Source organism: Dermochelys coriacea, chromosome 1 (assembly GCF_009764565.3).
Source record: "Dermochelys coriacea isolate rDerCor1 chromosome 1, rDerCor1.pri.v4, whole genome shotgun sequence".
NCBI lineage: Eukaryota > Metazoa > Chordata > Testudines > Dermochelyidae > Dermochelys > Dermochelys coriacea.
This window is the reverse complement of record NC_050068.2, coordinates 197,668,853-197,684,218: the sequence shown is the minus strand read 5'-3', so window position 1 is coordinate 197,684,218 and position 15,366 is coordinate 197,668,853. Positions and strand designations below refer to the sequence as shown.

At 40.2% G+C, this 15,366-nt stretch overlaps 1 protein-coding gene across 22 annotated transcripts in view; it reads right to left on the bottom strand.

Annotated features, from left to right (window-relative positions):
- The window catches only part of LOC119844474 (ABI family member 3 binding protein), a 411,236-nt gene that overhangs the window by 53,554 nt on the left and 342,316 nt on the right, over positions 1 to 15,366 (bottom strand). For all 22 annotated transcript variants that reach the window (XM_043511028.1, XM_043511059.1, XM_043511093.1 and 19 more), the window contains 2 exons: positions 8,629 to 8,721; positions 720 to 830 (listed from right to left, as the gene is read on the bottom strand). In XM_043511028.1, the coding sequence (XP_043366963.1) occupies positions 720 to 830; positions 8,629 to 8,721 (204 nt within the window). The remainder of the gene's footprint in view (positions 1 to 719; positions 831 to 8,628; positions 8,722 to 15,366) is intronic.

Here is a 15,366-nt window from a genome sequence, read left to right as displayed (position 1 = left end):
CCTCCAGTAGTAGTAGTAAATAACTGAGCTGCAATTTTCAAAGTAGAGCAGAGGATTTAGCCACACACTTGCCATTAATTTTCAATAGAAGATGCGTGGTTAAATCCACTGAACTGCTTTGCAAATCTCAACCCTGATTATTTATGGGTTGAATTCCCCTGAAAATTCTGTAATGCTGCATATGTTGGATACCATTTTTTCCCTTCTTGATTCTTACAGATAGTCAGTTACAGATATATCCTGAGACATGATATTTGATTACTTCTATCTGAGGCATGCATGTGATAACTGTAAATGCTATGATTGGTCATAAAATTATCTATTGTAACTCTTTTAAGAGGAAATATTGACTTAACTTGCATCACTCCATTATGCTTTCAGCTGCACCAGTAGGACTGATTATACTGAAATCTGGTTAGAGAAGGAACTGGACTTATGTGCGAAGGCAAAAGAGACATGTTCATCTTAGGAGGGTAGCTTAAGTACAAGTCATATTCAGCGTGTGCTTCATCAGATCCATCCTTTGTGTGCACAAAATAGATATCCAAGGAAATTCAAGTGGGAACCTTGCAGAATTTGCGTTAGCTAACAAAAAAAGGACCTGATCCTGTGAAGTTCTGACTGCGCTCAATTCCCATGGATATCAACAGGGGTTAAGGCTATTCAGCACAGCACAGCAACCAAAAGCATTAAAACGGAAAATGAAAAGGCTGAAATACCTGCACTCCCTGGTTTACCAGTCACCGTGTTTGGAGGCAATGGTTTTCTTCGCACCTGTGTGGGCTTAGCAGGAGCTAAGGGAGGATGCCGACGGTCAGGTACTGTAGCTACTGTATAAATGTTACAAGACACTACTGTTAGCTGTTTAACCACAAACCATGGAATCAGAAAGAGAAACAGGGCTTATAGCTTTATTTTGACTTCTCAAACAAAATTTTATGGCATGTGCTTCAGCACTCAGAACAGCAGAAACACAAAAAGGGAGATCCTGAAAGAAGTTACGTATTGACCTTAAATTCTCTGCAGGAAAAGTGCATGCCTGCAGGATTAAACCAAGCCTTCATCAAAGCAAGGCGGCCAAGACAGTCCATTTGAACCTCTCTTTTCTTTGACAGGTTACACATATGCTTCAAGAAAAGGAGTACTTGTGGCACCTTAGAGACTAACATATGCTTCAGAGATGTGTACACAGTTACTTTTGTCAAGAAGAACATTCCTGTAGGCACAACTGGATATTTTTTCTTCCAAAGGATAACCGCCACCTGAGAACATTTGGAATTCTGCAAATTAAGTGTCCTATTCCCAAATCCCATCAATGCTGTAATTTTTTTTTTTTTACTACCTTGCATCTCTGCTCATTACAAAGCTGGCATCACCCCAAAATACTAAATGATTATTTTATTTTTAACAAATTTTAAGGAAGATTTACATAGTTTAGCTATGGAACAGGTACAGCCCGGGCAGTGCAAACTTCCCTAAACTGAATGGCCAATATGGCTCAATTTTGATCTGGACAGACCACCTATAGGTGTTAACAGGTTGGACCGTCTGCCTGTCTCATTCAGCCCTTGGCTCTTCCCCTATGGCTACTGACAAGAGTGTCAATTGCGGGGGTAGTTTGTACAGTAGAACCTCTGAGTTATGAACACCTTGGGAAGGGAGATTGTAACTGTGAAATGTTCATAACTCTGAACAAAACATTATGGTTGTTCTTCCAAAAGTTTACAACTGAACATTGACTTAATACAGATTTGAAACTTTACTATGCAGAAGAAAAATGCTGTTTTCCCTTTATTTATTTTTAGTAGTTTACATTCAACACGGTATTGTACTATATTTGCGGGGGTATTTTTTTTTTGTCTCTGCTGCTGCCTAATTGCATACTTCCAACCAAATAAGGTATGTGGTTGGCTGGTCAGTTCGTAACTCTGGTGTTTGTAACTCTGAGGTTTTATTACACCGTGAACACATGCCAATAGAAACTGAAACAAGACTTCCAGGTCACGTTGGATGCCGCTGATGAGAAGCCACTCCCACAGTTTTATTACTGTAGTGTCCAAGGGCCGCACTGTACTAGAGCCTATACAAAAAAATGTTACTCCTGGGGGAATTCTGCACCACTGTGCATGTGCAGAATTTATGTCTCCCACAGATTTCTTTGCTTTCCTGCAGAAAAATGACTTTCTGACAGGGAAGCAAAGGGAAGCCACAAGAGCGGTCATACGATTCTCCCCAGCAGTATGTTTCAGGTGCCCAGGGCAGCTGGCAGAGAGGTAAATCACTGTGGGGCAGGGGGCGGGACTGAGGAAGATCCGGCTGGTGGCTCCTACCCTACGCCAGGCTCAGCTGTTAGTCCCTGATGAGGTTGGGGGAGACGGGATTGCCTCTTCCCCTGCACGGCATCTAAGGCCGTGTCAGACCAACCCCAGATTTCTCCCCCGGCTGTAGGAAGTTCTACAAACTCTCTCCTCCCTCCCGCACTTCCTGCCCCCCTTGCTCCTCAGCTGCAGGGGGAGAGATCACTGTACAGGGAGCTGCTCCCCCATCTACCCAACTCCTGTGCATCCAGACCTCCTCATACCCAGCCCCTTCCGCTGAGCCTCACCCCTCTGCCCGCACCCAGAACGCCTCCCTCAACAAGCCCCACTCCCCCTGCACCTGGACCACCCCAACAAGCCACCTGCACCCAGATCCCCATCCTATCAAGCCCCAACCATCTGCACATGGTCCCCACCCCAATGAGCCCCACTCCCCCAGCATCTGGAACCCCACACCCAGACCCCCCTGCTGAGCTCTGTTCCCCCCCCCCCCGATCCTCCTTTGCTGAGCCCCAGCCACCCCGGACCTCCCTGCAGAATTCCATTACCATTGCATCAGAACCCCCAACAAACCCCTGTGCATCCAGATCCCACACTGAATTGCCCACACCCAGACTGCCTCCCCCCCCATAGCCCTCTCAACTGACACCTGGACCACCCCACACTAAGTCCCTCCACACTTGGATCCTGCATTGCTGAGCCTGCCTGTCCACACCTGGTGCACCTGGCATGGAGAGGCAGGGCCCTGGGGTGTTTCTGGGTCAGACCCGGTCCATGCACTGTGTCAGGATTGGGTGCAGCCTCACCGAGTCCATATCCTGAGTGGGAGCTGCACAGTGATCTCCCACGTCTGTGCAGCCAGTGGCCTGTGCTCCCCCATGCCATGCTGGAATCTCCACATTTATTTGACAAATAAAATTTGCAGATTTTAAAATTGTGCACAGAATTTTTAATTTTTTTGGTGCAGAATGCCCTCAGGCGTAAAATGTATAGCCCCATGCATAGTCTTAAAAAAATATACAATGCTTAGGGGGAGGAAATTGCTATGTGTGTAAATTACTGTTTAAATTTGCAGTGACATCAATTTTTTTAAAATAATAAAATAACCAATATCTGATTCAGTTTTTTCAACTATAGCTGGTGACAATTTCATACAAAATACTGGCTGGTTTTACTTATCAGAATGGCAAAACTGCTTCAACAGAGAGCCATGTTACCACCTCTGAACTGATAATACTAATACACATCTCAATACCCAGTGAGAAGAATGCATTTTTCAGACATTTATAGTACACTGTATGAGTTTTGAAGAGGCGTCTTAGAAAAAGATAATGTAAGTATGAATCACAACTGACCAACACCTTGGAAAACAGGAGAAATCAAATCTAAGTAGAGAGACTTTTCTTCTATTATCCATGTTTAAACTAAGGTTGTCAATTAATTGCAGTTAACTCACGCAATTAACTCAAAAAAATTAATCACAATTAATCAGTTTTAATTGCACTGTTAAACAATAGAATACCAATTGAAATTCATTAAATATTTTGGATGATTTTCTACATTTTCATATATGTTGTATTCTACGTTGTAATCGAAATCAAAGTGTATGTTTTTATTACAAATATTTGCACTGTAAAAAAAACCAAAAGAAACAGTATTTTTCAATTCACCTCATGCAAGTACTATAGTGCAATCTCTGTCATGAAAGAGCAACTTACAAATGTAGATTTTTTTTGTTACATAACAGCACGCAAAAATAAAACAATGTAAAACTTCAGAGCCTACAACTTCACTCAGTCCTACTTCTTGTTCAGCCAATCACAAAGATAAACAAGTTTGTTTACATTTACGGGAGATACTGCTGCCTGCTTCTTATTTACAGTGTCACCAGAAAGTGAGAACAGGCATTCGCATGGCACTTTTGTAGCTGGCATTGGTATTTACGTGCCAGATATGCTAGACAATCATATGGCCCTTCATGCTTCGGCCACCATTCCAGAGGACATGCTTCCATGCTGATGATGCTCGTTAAAAAAATAATGTGTTAATTAAATTAGTGACTGAACTCCTCGGGGGAGAATTATGTGTTTCCTGCTCTGTTTTACTCGCATTCTTACATATATTTCATGTTACAGCAGTCTTGGATGATGATCCAGCACATGTTCATTTTAAGAACACTTTTACTGTAGATTTCACAAAACGCAAAGAAGGTACCAATGTGAGATTTTTAACCGACCCAAGGTTTAAGAATCTGAAGTGCCGTCCAAAATCTGAGAGGGACGAGATGTGGAGCGTGCTTCCAGAAATCTTAAAAGAGCAATACTCTGATGCGGAAACTACAGAACCTGAACCACCAAAAAAGAAAATCAACTTTCTGATGGTGGCATCTGACTCAGATAATGAAAATGAACATGCGTCGGTCTGCACAGCTTTGAATTGTTATCGAGCGGAACCCGTCATCGGCATGGACGCATGTCCCCTGGAATGGTGGTTGAAGAATGAAGGGACATGCGACTCTTTAGCATATCTGTAGGGATGAAAGTAAAACGTCTCTCTTACCAGTACGGGCCCAGGCAGAAATTACGTGGCGGGGGGGGTCAGAGTCCCCCAGCCAGCCCACTTGCGCCGCCCAGGGCTCCAACCCGGGCCCTTTAAAATCGCGGGCCCCAGGGTAGCTGCTCCTTTTGCCCCCCACCGCCGCCGTTGGCGGCCGGTGGGGGGGGGCAAAAGGGGCAGGGATGTTAAAGTGGCAGCACTTTAAGCAGGATCCTTTTGCCACAGCAGCGCTTTAAAGGACCAAGCTTAAAGTGCTGCTGTGGCAGTGCTTTAACATCGCTGCCCCTTTTGCACACCCCCCCCGTTGGCGGTCCTGGCAGTAGGGACCTGGCAAGGCTGCTGACAGGGGGTCGCAAAAGGAGCGGCGATGTTAAAGCGCTGCTGCGGCAGCACTTTAAAGTCAGTGGTATGGCCCAGTACAGGCGGCCATTTTTTCCCGGTATGCCGTACCGGCCCGTACCGCCTTACTTTCACCCCTGCATATCTGGCACATAAATATCTTGCGATGCCGGCTATAACAGTGCCATGCGAACATCTGTTCTCACTTTCAGGTGACACTGTAAACAAGAAGCTGGCAGCATTATCTGCTGCAAATGTAAACAAACTTGTTTGTTTTAGCGATTGGCTAAATAAGTAGGACTGAGTGGACTTGTAGGCTCTAAAATTTTACATTGTTTTATTTGTGAATGCAGTTTTTTTGTACGTAATTCTACATTTGTAAGTCCAACTTTTATGATAAAGAGATTGCATTATAGTACTTGTATTAGGTGAACTAAAGAATACTACTTTTGTTTTTTTACAGTGCAAATACTTGTAATCAAAAATAAAGTGAGAACTGTAACTTTGTATTCTGTGTTGTAATTGTAATCAATATATTTGAAAATATAGAAAACATCCAAAATATTTAAATAAATGGTATTGTCTTATTGTTTAACAGTGTGATTAATCGTGATTAATTTTTTTAATTGCTTGATGGCCCTAGTTTAAACATGTCTGTTTTTTAGAAGAGAGAGTCCATAAGGTTAGAGGAGATGTGCAAGATTTACGTTAAAAAGAAGACTGCTTGTGTCTAACAGGAGAAACTATTCAAGGGTAAGATAACACTCATAATGCTGCCAATGTCAATGACATTGTTGGCTGTTGATGTAATACTGGTTGCATGCAGTATTTCATACCCTAAGCAGCATACACAGATTTATAAATGTAGTAAGAGGGATAGGACATGGATTCCACATTAATTTGGGGGAACGTTTAGAAATGCCTAAGCTAGACAGACAGTTCCTCCTCTTTTTCTTTATTCTTCTTTCATTTTGGACTTGAGCACCAACTCACAAATCATAATGGAAATGTCCCCCAAACCATGTGAAAAAGCAAGACTGGAGACAATCTTATAGACAATTGATTTTAAATTAGGTTATATTTGGAGGCCTTAGCATTTTAAGAATGGCTATTTGAATTTTTATTTTCGTTTTTAAATCCCAGATGGGAGGAAATGCATACACCCTTTCAAAAAAACAATTTTGTGTATAAAGAGGTCACCATCTCCCAACAGTTACTACACAGTGGTATCTGAGATTAATGGAGTTTTTCCCTATGCTTAGAATGGGTAATACCTGAGGCAATTGTGTGATGAGAGTTGGCAGATGTTGACTTTTCAGTGGTATCTACTGTACCTTCTAAATACTGTAAAAACCTTTGGTAGTGCCCAGCAGCTACGTACAGGCACAACCTATTATTACTCAATAGAATTTGTGCATACACTTGAGCCTACTGCAGTGTACTCTGGAAAACAACACAAACTACAAAGACACACATTCACCCCGTGATGTTCTTGCACAGTTTGTGGAATTTCCATAACACCATCAAATCTACATCATTTTATTTACCATTTGTAATCAGTTACAAAGAATATCATTTTAGGGAATATCTCATACATTTTTAATGGACTCAGTTCCATGCAAACTATTAGGGGCTCATTTCTTCTCAATAACATGAATTTTCAAGGTACTCTGTCCCCTCAACTCCCACTGACTTCAATGAAAACTGAGGATGCTCAACTGCTCAAAGAATTTCTGCAGTGTAACAAGCTCAAAATAACCTGCATATTCCAACTTATTTTGCCTGTATCTTATTAAAAAGGCACTAATGGCAGGGCTTCTAGATTTTTGGAAATGCATCATTTTGTTTCAGAAACCTAAATGATTAAATAAAGTGTATTAAAAATGAAGCCATGTTTATGCTAATATATTCCGAGTTCTGATTTATCTTTGAATTTTTATGTAGGTAGGCTTCATGAATAGTACTGAACTAAAAAATTAAATTACAGTCCACTCTTATTTAAGAAAATGAGAAAACAGCGTATATCCGATAGTCTATTTTGACTGCAGTTCAAAGTATTGGCGTACTTCAAAGCTCTAAAGGCTTACCATTAAATATATAATGTACCAAAACGAATAACAGCAGATGTAGATATTTTTCAAAAATCATATGTATAATATGTCCTTTCAAACTCTTCAAATCCCAGAAGGGATCTACTTAAATACATACTACTTAATTGAGTTCAGAAAAAGTGTACTAGTCAATTAAAACTGATAGCTATCCTTGGCTTTACCTTACTGCTTGGATGAAGCTACTACTAGTTTATCATATTGACTTAATCCTTGCTAAGTACAATTTTTAGACTGAATAAACTTTAAGGGACTGAAATGCCAAATCTCAACCATAAGCCCTGTTTCTCTTTTTTTACACAAATAAATTAAGTGCCAGTGTTTTATCTAGGGATTATGAACACACCAGAGTTTATAATTAATTTAGGAGGCTTTTCTTTGCATGCATTCTTTGAAGTTTTAACATCAGACAGGATTCAAAAGGAAAAGCCTTTCAAAAACATCAGTAAAAGCATAAAAGTAAATTCATGCACAGCTTCAGAGAAATGCTAATTTTTTTCAGATTAAATGCTAGTGAACAGAAATGCCAAAATAGCAGCTAGTGTGGGTTCTTATAATGAAGGCAGAATGATACCATGTATATATTCCTTTTCATTAAAAGCATGCAATTCATAATAAGCTTATTGGAATACAATTAGCTAGATAAAAAGTAATTTGCTGGGTCGTCCACAAAAAAATCCATTAAAGCATGAACAGAGTGATTGTTTTATTATTTTAACAATATGAATGCTTTAAAAAAATGTAGAATGTTCATGGGAATTTAATTCTTGTGAAACCTGCCAAATTGAGAGCCCTGGACACAGATACAGCACATACAGAGGAAGTGCAAGCTTCCTCGTACTGCCTTGCTAATTGTCCTCAACCTTAGCCTGTAGAGTGTATCCTTATGGGTTAGATGGTAATTTAGTTTCATTTAGACCCATTCCATCCTTGCGTCTTTCCTGAGACATCCAACAAGAGTGCCAATCAGTACCAACTGTGATGGTGTTTTTGTAATGTGGCTTCTTCACCACTAGGAATTGGTCACCACATAGGTTGTCAAACAACCATCAGATGGTAACAACATTTGGTCCCCAGCAACCTGGGCTGGATACGAACTGATGATCTGGAAGTATAAATTTCTTTATTCTGTCACCAATCTCCAGAGCCATGAGGATATATTTTTCTGATGAGAAATGAGAGATCCTATTTTATCTACTTCAGTAGACACAATGTGTTTTGTTTTGTTTTTTGTCATCTAAAAGGGCAATTTTATCACTAATATCATTTATGAGGAACTGTGACAGGGTATTCATAATTAATCTTACCGGAATCTGTCTTTTTCTTTGTCATATTGGATTCCAGTGATATGTTTGAGCCCATAAGAAATTTGGTAAAATCCTGAACTGTTTCTTTGTCACCTGTGAAATTAAATGTATACATGACAAAACACATACATAAAACTCATTTTCAAACTCTAGCTAAAACAAACATGAGCCTCATAACATACACCTATCGTTCATAGTTATATTTATTGAACCTCAAAGTGTGCTAGTTGCCTTCTAGTGCAAGAAAGAAGATATTGGCTCTGGCCCCAAAGAGATGGAAATCTAATTTCAGGTACAGCACAATAATGGGGGCAAAGGGGTAGTGAGAGCAAGGGCTGGGTAACAGCAGTGAGATTCCATGGTTACTCAAGAAAAGCTAGGGCTCAACATGATAGAGAAAAAGCTTGTTTCCTTTTTCAATACATAAATTAAATGTACTGACTCTTGTAAAGGGCCAGCTCTTTTTCCCCTCTTAGAAAAGACTGACTGTTCATCCCCAGTAGGGAACCACTGGAGATACACTGAACCAAAAAAGACCATATTTGGACTACTGAAGGCAAAATGTGGGTAAAATTCAGTTTGTATATAAAGGACTGTCCTACTTACAAGTAATGTAAACAGATTTTAAAAAACCCAAAGTTGAGTGGCACTATAAAGATCTACATAACTATTCTCGGTACATAACTATTTTGGTATAACTGTTTTACATACTGACAATTAAGACACATGTAGACTAATCTTAATATACATTCCCCTAACAAAATGAAGGTACATTTACATATCCCATTGGCTGCACAATGGCTAATGTTGGTAAAATGAGGAGATTCACTGCAATTTTGTCACATTTGTGGAAAAACCATCTGTTGAATTCTCCTTACTGTGCTCAGTATGTTACATTAAAAACAATCACAACAAAGTTTTATCACAATTTACTTTCCAAATGACTCAGAACATTGTGTACCTAAACTTAATTTGGATAACATTTCAAAGAAATCAACTAAATTATTATAGCACACTATCTGAAAATGAAAACCACAGTCGAATAACTATCCATTTAAATTCCAATCAATTCAATTTCCCCATGCTGGCCAGTGATGAGGTTAGCTGAGTGAACGGCAGGTTGGAGCCACTGGCAAAAGTGGCCACACTGAGGGCTGCTGTGAATCTCTGAGACGAGCAAATCCGCCAATAAGAGCAGGACCCACCAAGGCAGAGGAGGAACTTTGTCACAATATATATAAAAAGACAGAGAATGTAACACATTTTATTGGATAAATAAAATTCTCTGCTTTCAGGCTAAAAAGACCCTTCTTCAGAACACTTGTTCTCAAGAACTAATACAATTATAAACATCTTCTGCTAATGTATACGGTGTTTGGTAACAACGCATGCAACAACAACAAATCTAGTCTCCGCAGAAACCGCTGCAATTTTCTCCACTGTCTAATCTTTACTTAGCCACTACTTTAGGGTGAAATTCATCCCTGTGCAGAGGGGCGACACAAGGTCTATGTACCACTTCAGCACTTTTTTGAAGGAGCAGAGAGGGGGAACTGGCGTGGAGGAAGCAGTGGCACTGGAATGGGGATGGGGGCGAGGGCAGAGGTCATGAGGAATTATAGGAGGAGCCTCTTTCTTCTGAGGAGAGAGAAGAGCAGCTGCCAGGAGAGTTAGGAGAAGAACAATATATTCATCTTCAGTGTATTTCATTAAGAATGACCCCACTTGACTTCAGTCCTCCACACCGAGTCACACTGCTACTCAGTCACATACATATCCACAAACTGGAAATGGCTCAAACCAAAAAATGCTGAATCAAATTGACTCTGAACTTCAGGAAGTTCAAAATCCAGATCTGGGTTTTGTGTTTTCAGGCCTGTTTCCCCTGCAAGTATAGAGCATGGTTACATCTGAGAGTGAATGAGTCAAATAGAATTCTTCTGGGTACTCCCATTGCTACATGCCTTCATCCTTACCTCCCAAAAAGGATTTAGTGACTAAAAAAATACAATTTGATCCTCAGTGTTGGTTTGTCATCCCTAATTTTCAATAAAAACCTCCAAGGCACAAAACTGGATGTGATCTATTCAGCCAATATCCATACTTTCCACTGGTTGGCTTTCCTGTTTAGTTCTTGAAAAATCCTGTCTCCATCCTCAAGTTCTCACCTGCTTTCTCATCTTTTGCCAGCGGGTTTCTGCATAGTTTGGGTAGTTTGAACTAAAAAAGTAACTTCACAATCTCAGAATTTCAATATTTGAGATTACTAAAACTAACATTTACTGACAATATCCCCAAAGAAAACTCTGTGCCTATGTGTTGCCCAAACAGGAGGTAGATCTGTTACTCTCTTGACATTCTGCTGGTTCTCATAGTGCTCAATACTTTCTGATTATATTAGATATCTAAAGTTATACTCACATACAGCATAATTTTACTTTTAGACAATTAACAAATGATGAATTTCATTTTCCAAATTAACTGATATATATCTATATCTATATCTCTCTATATATTTAAATACTGATATATATAAATTTAAATACTGGGGAACGTGCGTGTGTATATACATATACATATACATATACCCACACACTCCCCAGTATTTAAGTTTCTGGCTGACCTACTGAACCTCCTGTAAATTATCATTATTTAGGGAATCAGACATCCAGTAATCCTCACACTTAGGAAGGTATGATTTCTCTTAAATTCTGATTTAGTTATAAAAGGAGATGGGTTTGGACAAGGCATATTCTTTAGATTTCAAAGCACTCTACAAAGGTGGCTCAGAATGATTACTCCCATTTTACAGATAGGGATACTGGAGCTCCGAAATGTCAAGTGACTCACCCAAGGTCACACAATTAATCAGTTTCAGAGCTGGGATTAGAACCTGGGTCTCCTAATTCTTAGTCTGGTATCCTGTCACAGAACTGCATTTCCTCTCAAAGCCACCCCATATAACTGATGTGACTGCAATCTACTTTCAGATTATCGATAGCACTGAAATAACTCGTTACATGATCAAAGCAATGGATATATGTTAAATAACTCTCACACAGTAGAGGACTCAGAATGGCGCTACAGCTCAGGCACGAGATCCATTGGCGGGTCTGTGTGCAAGGCTGTCCCTAGAGAGTGCGGGGCCCGGGACAAATCAGCCCTTGCAGGCTTGGGAGCCCCCCTCTGCATCGGTGGCTGGGCAGAGTCCCGGTTGTGTGGGACGGCTGCTGGGAGCCCGCGGGGGCTGCAGCATCTTCCGCACGCCTAGTTCCCTTGCCTATGTCTTCCAGGACCAACTGTGCCAGGCAATCGCACCAGCCCACGGGGCCTGGAGTGGTTGCCCCGATTTGCCCTACCCAAGGGATGGCTCTGTCTGTGTGAGTAAAGATCACACAGTTCAATATCTGTCTCAAACAGAAAAATATGCTGCATGCCATGAGACACAGGGGAAAAGTATGTTCTAGTTTACTATGCTATCCGAGAGCTAAATTATCAATACAATGTGTAGGCACATTGACAAAACCATTGAACTGCCCGCTATGCCAAACATAGCTAAATTAGGCCATCCTGAAGAAAACAAAGCTAATCTTATATGAAAATGTAAATGGTATTTAAATTAGGCAGCATGGAAAAACAAATCCAGGGTTTCCAGGAGAAAGGCTGACAAAACCACAACACTGGCATGGTTGCTCTGTTTTCCCTGTTGCCTGATTAAATGGAGTTCAAAGTTGCAAGTCAGTGTGGTTTTGTTCATTACTTCAAGGATTTAGTGGTATTTGGACTACCCAACAGCATGCTGTTTGTCATGGTATCTGTCAGTCTAGTGTAATGGTTTATCAGGAGAATTTCTTCTCAGCACATTCACCCAGACTTTTGAATAGGGATGAGTGTGGCGGACAGTATTTGCTTGTGTATTTATATTTTTCTCTGACTTTAATCATGCCTCCTGGAAACACTCATGCAGCCTGGAATAAACACAATATTTAGCATCCCCCACCCCAATAGCAGAAATACCACAAGATGACCAAATCTCACTTTATTGCCATAACCTAAATGGCTTTTGCCAGAGGATGGGCTGGGGTGAGTTTATGAAACAACTAACGAAACTACCTAAACACTTGAGACCTGTAGAGCCTGAGCACACAGCTCTAGTTTTAAAGGTGGGGAAAAAAGGGCAGCACATACAATGGGTGGCTACTGTGAGAGAAGCAGCCTGTTCAGTTCCTGCACAAGGAGAATGCTACCATGCTAGTACATTGTGCAGTGCTTTAAATTGTCAGGATCAAATAAATATAAATGAGGCATTAAGAAAACCACTTTTTCCATTATGGCACAAGCTTTGTAGGTTAAGACAAATAAGCAGGGAATCAAATTCAAAGAAAATTATAGAAAGTGTTGCTTCACATTAGGAAGAGAATTAAAAAAAAGTTATTCAAAAGGATGCCATCTGTGTCCCATTCCCACAGTCAGTTTAACACATGGCACCAGAGCCAAGAATGCAACCAGCCAAAAGTCCGAAAAAAGCCAGCCAGGAAGCCAGCACCGTCTCATATGCTGCTGCTGGAAAAACACATTCCACAGGTTAGCATCTGAATCCTCCAGCTGCCAAGCACACTCTGCATGGGGCAGCATATCTTGGCTCTGATGCCACAAGTCAATGACGAAGAAGAACTGGAGCACAGTCCAAGAACACTACCAGCAAGAAAGGAGAAAGAAGAAGAGTCCAGCTAGTATTAGAATGACAGACTAGCCAAGGTTCTTTAGTACTGCACTCTTGTTCAGGGGAAAAAAATTATGCAATGTCTAAAGGCTTTATAAAGTACTATTTAAGAACTGTATAAGCACTGCATTTAAACATGCAACATTTAGGCCCTGTCTGACACTACCATAATAACCTAAATGTTGCACATTTAAATGCAGTGAGTTATAGAATACTTAAATAGTACTTTGAAAAGAAAGTTAATAAAGAAAACTATATTAAATACATAAAACTACTATATTTATATTACTGATTTAATTAGCTTTTGTTCATATTTGTCTGAGGGACACAAAAGGTGACCTATTAGAGGGGAAATGGAAAATTACAATAGGGTCAAAGAATCAATAAGAGGGAATTTAATGGGGGAATCTACTCAATATCTTAGATGTTTATACACAAATGCAAGAAGTATAGGGAGTAAATAGAGAGAACTGGAAATCTTGGTACACAAGGTAAACTATGACTTAACTGGCATCACTGAGACTTGGTGGGGTAAATCTCATGACTGAAATATTGGTAGAGGAGTATAGTTTGTTTAGGAAGGACAGGCAGCAGGGAGGTGCTTGCATTATACACCAAGAATATATTGTTGTTCTGAGGTCCACAAAAAACTGAGAAGCAGGCTTGCTGAAAGTCTCTGTGTAAAAATAAAAGGGGGGAAAAACACACGATGATATCATGGTAGAGGTCTACTACAGACAACCAAATCAAGAGGAGGAGGTGGATGACTCATTTCTAGAACAATAGAAATGTCCAAAACATAAGACCTGGTAGTAATGGGGGACTTTAACTACCCAGACATCTGTTGGAAAAGTAATATGGCAAAATATAATTGCTGTTAAGTTCTTAGATTGTACTGGGGACAACTTCTTGTTTCAGAAGGTGGAGGAAGTAACCGGGGGGTAGCATTTTAGATTTAATTTAACAAGGAGAAATCGGTACAAATTTGAAGTTAGAAAGCAATTTGGCTGAAGGTAATTATGAAATGATAGGTTTCATGTTTTTAAGGAAAGGAAAGAGTAAGAACAGCATAATAAGGATAATGGACTTTAAAAAAAGCAGACTTTAACAAACTCAGAGAACGGGTAGATAAGGTCCCATGGGAAGAAAATCTAAGGGAAAAAGGCATTCAGGAGAGCTGCAGTTTCTAAAAGAGACAATATTAAGGACCAAATTGCAAATTATCCCAATGTGAAGGAAAAACAGGAATAATAGGGGCCAAAATGGCTCCATCAGCAGCAATTTAATGACCTAAAATAAAAAAGGAATCCTACAAAATGTGGAAACGGACAAATTGCTACTGATGAATACAAAAGAACAGCACAAGAATGTTGGGACAAAATCAAAAAGGCTAAGGCACGAAATGAGTCACACCTAACAAGGAACATAAAGCACAATAAGAAGAGGTTCTATACATATGTCAGCAGCAAGAAAAAGAAGAAGAAAAGAGCAGGTACACCTCTTAGTTGGGAAGGAGAGCTAATATCAGATGACACCAAGCAGGCTCGAAGGTGTTTAATGCTTAATTTGCTTCAAATGTTCACTAAAGAGGTTAATTATGACCAGATGCATAACAATTTATAACAACAAGCAAGGAAGGAATACAAACCAGATTAGGAAAAGAACAGGTTGAAGAATATTTAGATGAGTTTCATAAGGCAGGGCCTGATGAAATTCAACCCAGGGTACTTAAGAAACTAGCTGAACCAATCTAGGAACTGTTAGGAATTATCTTTGAGAACTCCTGGCAGTCAGGTGAGATCCCAGAAGACTACAGAAGGGCAAACATAGTACCCATCTTTATAAAAGGGAGCAAAGAGGACCGAGGGAATTATAGACCAGTCAGCTGAACTTCAATACCTGGAAGTTCTGCACTGCATCTGAGGGTGGTAAAGGAGTTGGTGGATGTGATTGCAGAGCCACTGGCCACCATCTTTGAAAACTCATGGCAATCGGGGGAGGTCCCGGACAACTGG